The sequence below is a fragment of the Bufo gargarizans genome, chromosome 4, assembly GCF_014858855.1.
Source record: "Bufo gargarizans isolate SCDJY-AF-19 chromosome 4, ASM1485885v1, whole genome shotgun sequence".
Lineage (NCBI taxonomy): Eukaryota > Metazoa > Chordata > Amphibia > Anura > Bufonidae > Bufo > Bufo gargarizans.
In genome coordinates, this window is record NC_058083.1 from 468,938,190 (window position 1) to 468,946,081 (window position 7,892).

At 43.0% G+C, this 7,892-nt stretch overlaps 1 protein-coding gene across 1 annotated transcript in view; it reads left to right on the forward strand.

Annotated features, from left to right (window-relative positions):
- MACROD2 (mono-ADP ribosylhydrolase 2) overlaps positions 1–7,609 on the forward strand; it is a 2,142,907-nt gene extending 2,135,298 nt beyond the window's left edge. The window contains exon 13 of the mRNA XM_044291259.1: positions 7,527–7,609. Within this exon, the coding sequence (XP_044147194.1) occupies positions 7,527–7,609 (83 nt within the window). The remainder of the gene's footprint in view (positions 1–7,526) is intronic.
- The last annotated feature ends 283 nt before the right edge of the window (positions 7,610–7,892 follow it).

Sequence of the window (7,892 nt, forward strand, 5' to 3'; positions counted from 1 at the left end):
TGATCAGTAGCTCCGGATGATCTCTTGCTTTCTTAAGTATGTTGTCCCTGTCCCTGAATTGTAGCAGCTTCATTAAAACTGGATGGGGTGGGGCCCCTGGTGGCGGAGCGCGGAACGGCACTCTGTGCGCCCTTTCAATAGCAAACATTCTGGATAGCAAGTCCTTGCCAAATTTAATTGTAATCCAATCTTCAAAAAAGGATACTGGATCGGGACCTTCAGCTTTCTCGGGGACCCCCACCAACCGGAGGTTATTCCTCCTTGAACAATTCTCCAAATCGTCTGCTTTTGACATCAACAGGATTACATTGTGAATAACTCTGCCCAGATCTCTTTTAACAGGGGGCAATGTACTCACTCTGGCTTCAACTTCAGTCATCCTATCCGTGGCTTTCTTAAGGTCTTGACGTAGAAAGGATACACTTTCTTGCAGGCTTCCCATATTGGTAGTGAGAAGAGCAAGCGCGCTGTTGCTTTGCTAGACTGCCTTAAAGATATCCATAGAAGTAGGCTCACCAGTAGTTACATCAGGCTGACCTTGCTGCGTAAGCTGAGCACATACAGTCATGTGAAAAAATTAGGACACCCTTTGAAAGCATGTGGTTTTTTGTAACATTTTTAATAAAAGGTTATTTCATCTCCGTTTCAACAATACAGAGAGATTAAAGTAATCCAACTAAACAAAGAAAACTGAAGAAAAGTCTTTTCAAGATCTTCTGTAAATGTCATTCTACAAAAATGCCTATTCTAACTGAGGAAAAAGATAGGACACCCTTGCCCCTAATAGCGAGTGTTACCTCCTTTGGCTGAAATAACTGCAGTGAGACGGTTCTTGTAGCCATCTACCAGTCTTCGACATCAGTCTGAGGAAATTTTACCCCACTCCTCAATGCAGAACTTTTTCAGCTGTGAGATGTTTGAGGGGTTTCTTGCACGTACAGCCCTTTTCAAGTCACCCCACAGCATCTCAATGGGATTCAAATCTGGACTTTGACTTGGCCATTCCAGGACTCTCCATTTCTTCTTTTTCAGCCAATCTTTGGTTGATTTACTAGTATGTTTTGGGTCATTGTCATGTTGCATGGTCCAGTTCCGCTTCAGCTTTAATTTTCTAACTGATGGTCTCACATGTTCTTCAAGCACCTTCTGATACACAGTAGAATTCATCGTGGATTCTATGATGGTGAGCTGACCAGGTCCTGCTGCAGCAAAGCAGCCCCAAACCATGACACTTCCACCTCCATGCTTCACAGTTGGTATGAGGTTCTTTTCTTGGAATGCTGTGTTTGGTTTACGCCAAACATGTCCTCTGCTGTTGTGTCCAAATAATTCAATTTTGGACTCATCTGTCCAAAGAACATTATTCCAGAAGTCCTGGTCTTTGTCAACTTTATCTCTGGCAAATGTCAGTCTGGCCTCGATGTTTCTCTTGGAAAGCAAAGGTTTCCTCCTTGCACACCTCCCATGCAAGTTAAACTTGTACAGTCTCTTTCTGATTGTAGAGGCATGTACTTCTACATCAACAGTAGCCAGAGCCTGCTGTAGTTCTCGAGATGACACTTTAGGGTTTTTGGAGACCTCTTTTAGCATCTTGCGGTCTGCTCTTGGGGTGAACTTGCTGGGGCGACCAGTCCTGGGCATGTTGGCAGTTGTTTTGAAAGCCCTCCACTTGTAGACTATCTTCCGGACAGTGGAATGGCTGATTTCAAAATCTTTTGAGATCTTTTTAAATCCCTTCCCAGACTCATAGGCTGCTACAATCTTTTTTCTGAAGTCCTCTGACAGCTCTTTTGCTCTCACCATGGTGCTCACTCTCACTTCAACAGTCAGGAGCACACCAAACTAAATGTCTGAGGTTTAAATAGGGCAAGCCTCATTCAACATGCAGAGTAACGATCTACTAATTATGTGCACCTGGTGTGATATACCTGTGTGAGATCTGAGCCAATTTAAGAGGGAATACATGTGAGGGTGTCCTATCTTTTTCCTCAGTTAGAATAGGCATTTTTGTAGAATGACATTTACAGAAGATCTTGAAAAGACTTTTCTTCAGTTTTCTTTGTTTAGTTGGATTACTTTAATCTCTCTGTATTGTTGAAACGGAGATGAAATAACCTTTTATTAAAAATGTTACAAAAAACCACATGCTTTCAAAGGGTGTCCTAATTTTTTCACATGACTGTAGATATGCAGGGCCACTAGGTGGAGATAGAGGGACAGAAGCAGAGGCTCCAGCCATCTCCCCCGCTTGTGAGTGTTCATATTCAGGCCCCCATGTCGGTGATGCTGAGGATTTCTTCCTCACAGCTGACTCCTCCGCTGCAGCCAGGGATGAAGCAGGCAGTTCAGAAGGAGGTAAAGTCGCAGCTGACCGGGCATATTTACCCAGGCGGGACGCCAAGTCCGCGGCCCGCACCTCCGATGCGGCGCCATCTTGCTTGACCGGCGTGGACGTGCCGCCCTCCCTTAACTCCCTTTACTTTTTGCCAGTGCGGGTCATGGCGCTGTGGATCGGGTCCGCACACTCTCCGGTGCCCCCCAATGAAATTTAGAGCAGCGGCACTCACTGCAGGCTCAGGATTCGGCAGGATGGCAGACGGCAGGTCAGGAGCTCCCCTCAGACACGTCCGCTCACATGCCTGACCAGGCCATGCCCCCCCCCCCCCGCTATTCACTTTTACATAAAATTATTTTAATATACTCACAAGAGTACGTTGACAAACAGAATAAAACAACTCTCAACCCGATAATCCTGCCCGACCCGGGTTTCGCCAAAGCTTCACCAGGGGCCTACCTTCCAAAATCAAACAGCGTCATTAAATACCCTCCACTCTCCCCCCTCTGTCTCAACCTACACTTTATTTTGATAAAAACCCACACCTACATTTTAAAATGGTCCATCAAAAAACCCCAAAAGGGTAAAGTTTACGGGATTGGAGGTAGTAAAGAACAACTGGCGGGGAGGAGATTTCATGGCAAAGATGGATCGTCGGGAAGTAAAGTGGATTTAAGAGTTAGATACGATCCAACCAAAAGGACTAAATGTCGAGTTGGATTTGACACCTTGCCTCGTGAAATAGGTGAATATAAGGTGTGAAAAAAGCCCCCCATGAGAAGACGAAAAGATTTTTACCTACCTGGGTGATGGGAGGGAGAAGGAGGTGACGTTATTTAGGATGAGCGGAGTGTGGCTTCATGAATGGAGCTGTGGGGGAAAGTGATGGATGTGTATGCTACTAGTAGCTGGATTGGTGGAAGTGGAACATGTGATCCCTGGCTGGTGTGTAAGAACTAAAAGCGATTATTGAACAGTAAAGAAAAGGAAATTAATGGAACAGAATTAAGTAATGGCCGAAATTATGAATGGAAGAAATGCATTTTAATTGCGGTAGAAATTGGTGGGTTTTTAACTAAATAAAGTGTAGGTTGAGACAGGGGGGGTATTTGATGACGCTGTTTGATTTCGGGAGGTACGCCCCTGATGAAGCTTTAGCGAAACCCGGGTCGGGCAGGATTATAGGGTTGAGAGTTGTTTTATTCTGTTTGCCTACTCTTGTGAGTATATTAAAATAATTTTATCCAAAAGTGAAAAGCGGTGTTGCACTATTGGAGAGTTTATGCTCTAGTACAGTGGTGGCGAACCTATGGCACGGGTGCCAGAGGCGGCACTCTGTGCCCTCTCTGTGGGCACCCGCACCCTGGAAAAAGTCTATGGCGCATCAATATGAGACTTTTCCTGCCATTCATCAGCGCAGGGCGTACTATGAATAGCACAGGCAGTGCAGTGAATGCAGGCAGGCTATTATAGCTAAATTATAAAGTACATGGGAGATATACTGTATTGGACTGTAGTATTCAGGTTAAATTGCCGTGTTGGCACTTTGCGATAAATAAGTGGGTTTTGGGTTGCAGTTTGGGCACTTGGTCTCTAAAAGGTTCGCCATCACTGCTCTAGTAGATTACAGAAGAAACAAGAGAATCGAGGAAAGCTCCGTGGAAAATTTTGATTTGATGTGTCTAACTCCTACCTGCCCCTGTGAGTATAACAGCTGAAAGCGAGTGTGGGGAGCTAATACAGTGCTTCCCTCCGCAGGAGCTGTAGTGGGAGGAGCATATTTGGGAATTCAGTGTTCACTTGATACCTACGCAGTCGGAGCATTCGAGATTAAGAAGATTGTTTAGTGGAGAATCGCGCATTCCCGAATATTTTGCATACCCATCCCAGTAAGCCACACCTACATTCCAACCACTTTTTGGGAAAGTGGCTTCGCCAATGGAAAACAGCAAAAGATGCCCCTTTTTTCACAAATCTTTTGTGTGCCAAAAGTGCCATTAAGGACCTATTAAAATCTGTAGAATCTATCATGAATCAACAGTATCCAGCATTGCTCTCATGACTCCATTATAACCAGAAGACATGACGCCAGTGTGAACAGAGTCTCATAATAACTTTTATTTACACTTTGGGGAAGTTACAAACGTTTAAGAAAAAATAAGGTATCTAATCTAATAGTGGGAGAGACACCATAGGTACAGAGTGTAAATGGTCTCCATAAGATAAGCACTTTCTGTACAAAATGGAGGAATAAATCGGCAAGAACCATTCAGGAACCAACACAGATATAAAGCGGGGTGATGCAACCAGGGCAGCAAATAAAAAACCCAGTGTAAGAGTTGTGTGTCAGCTTTTTATGGAAATGTTTGATGCTTTTTTTAAACCAAAAGTGGACCCAACAGGAAGGAGAAGTATAAGTCCTTCATTTATATTTCCCTTCTAACCCCCTTCTGGCTTTGGATAAAAGAAGAAAAAAACACAGCACCAAAAACTGGCACAAAAAGTTGTGTGTGATACCATCATAAATGAGTGAGTAGATAGCAGTAACCAGTTTGCGATATGTGTGGGTCATGGGCTGCAGATACAGTTATAAAACACAATTAGAGTTGTGAATATGTGGAGGAAGTCTAGTGGTCCATAGCAATGAGTTCCATTTAGAAAAGACGACTAATCAGTGATTAGTAATCCAGCATTAGGTTGCCTGACTACTTACATTTAAAAAAAGAAGGTTGGTGTAAACTAATAAAAAAACTCAATGCCTCACCTTACTGTTCCCTTACTACTCTTGTTCTGAGCTTCATGCTTCCTACTTCCTCTCAATACACAGGAAATGCTCTCTTAGCCAATCATTGCCTGAAGTATTGTCCTGCCTCAGCCTGCAATTGGCTGATGGTCATTTCCAGTGTGTCCAGGGGGTCCAGGAAGCAGAGACTGAAGGGAGACTGTGAAGATTGGAATGGGAGTGGTGAGAGATCAGTAAGGTCTTTTCTTTTTATACCAGTGAGAGCCTTTTGAAATACGTAAACAGCTGCACACCCCCTTTAATATGATATGAAACAGATATTGATAGCCTATTATAAAAATCCCTTTAATTTCAAAAAGATCAAGAATATGATCTTAGTAGTGTAATGCTAGAATCATACATGCAGTTTTTGGTGTATTTTTTTTTTTTGCCAAAGCTGGAAGTGGATTGAAAAAAAATGGGACATATGCAATAAAGGAAGAACTTATACTTGCTCCTTCTGGATGCATTAATGGTTCTGGCTCACACACCTACATACACATTTTGCAAAATGAAACATCTTACAAAAGTTTATACTTGGTACAAATATTTTTATGTTCAGCAGCATCTTTCAATTGATGTTTTTTAGAATAGTCTTCTTTATGGAAAATTAAAGGGGTTATCCGAGTTAATAAAAAAAAATCTCTTAAAATCCATCAGGATATACATATAATTTGGTTAAACCTGTCACCGGAATTTAGGGTATAGAGCTGAGGACATTGGTTGCTAGATGGCCGCTAGCACATCCACAATAACCAGTCCCCATAGCTCTGTGTGCCTTTATTGTGGAAAAAAAAACCGATTTAATACATATGCAAATTAACCTGAGAGGAGTCCTGTCCCTGACTCATCTCACATACAGGACTCATCTCAGGTTAATTTGCATATGTATCAAATCGTGTTTTTTCCACAATAAAAGCACACAGAGCTATGGGGACTTGGTATTGCGGATGTGCTAGCGGCCATCTAGCAACCCATGTCCTCAGCTCTATACACAAAATCCCGATGACAGGTTCCCTTTAAGCTAGATTTCATCAAGTTAAAACCCATATTTACACCTTTTCATGGTTCTGTTATTGCTTTGTTTACATGCTGAAGTACAATGCTGAGGGGGCGTATAACAACAAAGCCTGAGCTCTGCCTCTCGAATATTTCTGGGCGTGAACAACCTGACCTTTCCTTCACCCTGCTCTGCACTTTGCAAAAAAAAAAATGCATTGCAAGAACGGATCCGTCTATCCGCTTGTCATCCGTCCTTCAGTTGTTTTGCAATGCCGGATCCGGCAGGCAGTTCCGTTGTCTGAACTGCTCGCCGGATCACTATGCTGAAAGTAGAGTTAGTCCTGCGACCTCTTGCCATGCTGTGCCGGAGCTCCGCCCCCGTCCCCATTATAGTCAATGGGGACGGAGCGGCAGTACAGCGGCACAGCCAAATAGCCACAGGGCGCATCCGGCAGGGTGAACAGCCTGTCGGATACGTCCTGCCGCTAGTGTGAAAATACACTTAGGCTAGTGTGAAAGTACCATTATCAGTATCTGTATCTAAGCAATATCTTAATTATTTAAATATATATTTAATATAAATACATATATTGGTGGCAGATATGGATTTTATATAGCTGAATCAAATAAAATGATGGCCAATAATTTTTTTATTTTTCCCAGGGGGTGGTAACTGTATAATGTGTACTAGTGGGGGGGGGGGGGGGGGGCCCCCCAAACAGGGCTGTAATAACTATCTCCAGATGCAGAGGGAAACGTTTACAAACTGGCACCTCTAGCCCCAGTGTGTGCAGGAGGGAGAAACATACCCTGCTGCCGGAGAAGATATCGCCTCGGCTCTGGTATGTACTGCGCATGAGCGATCGCATACCAGAGCCGAGGCAGTGTGAGAAGAGCTGGAGAGGGGAGGGAACCAGAGGCTCCGACGTCTCGTTTACAGAGCCTGGCCACTCCCTCAAGCAACGAGAAGCCTGTAAACGAGACGTCATCACCAGAGCCGGCTTGCTGACGTCGGGGGTCACATGACCCATAAGTGAACTGGCCAAATGGGAAAGATAGCTAATGTAAGTGATTAGAAGAAACTTTCACTGGACTACAATAAGAGCTATTAGAATACATTTATTTAAGTCGGATAACCCCTTTAAGTCCATAAGCTCAGGATCCATTTCCATGCATTACAGTATATGTAGAATATCCATAGGTGCGGAGACCAAATTAAATGTTTTCTGTACAAAGAATGGAAATGATATTGAATTCTATTCTAGGTATTGAAGAATTGGTGGTAACTTCAGTAGCATGGCTATAAATATCGATCTACCCTGCAAGTGATACTGGATTGATTGGCTGTTCTTGAATTAATTTAGATATTTATGACTTAAACATCTATTATTTTTGTTTAATTTTTAGATGATGAATCTTGTGCAGAGACAGATAATGCACAAGAATTTAAAGCAGAAATCACCGGCCGCAATGTAGAGTCAGGTCAGTAGATTTGTGTATTCTGTCAATAGAAAATATACAGTTTTACAAGTTTTCATAGGGTTGATTTATATTATCATATAGACGTTGGCGATTCCAATCTCTGCAGAGCTGCTGACTGCAGATTGCAAAATGATACAAAATATCATCGTTTGTCAAAGTTTTTGGAAACATTCTGGGACGCTTCCTGGAAGATAGGTCCCATAGACTGGCGGAATATTGTTAAAAAAGTCACAAATACGGTTTGTAATAGTGAAATACTTAACGTCTCCTTTATGAGTCTTGGGAAGCTTC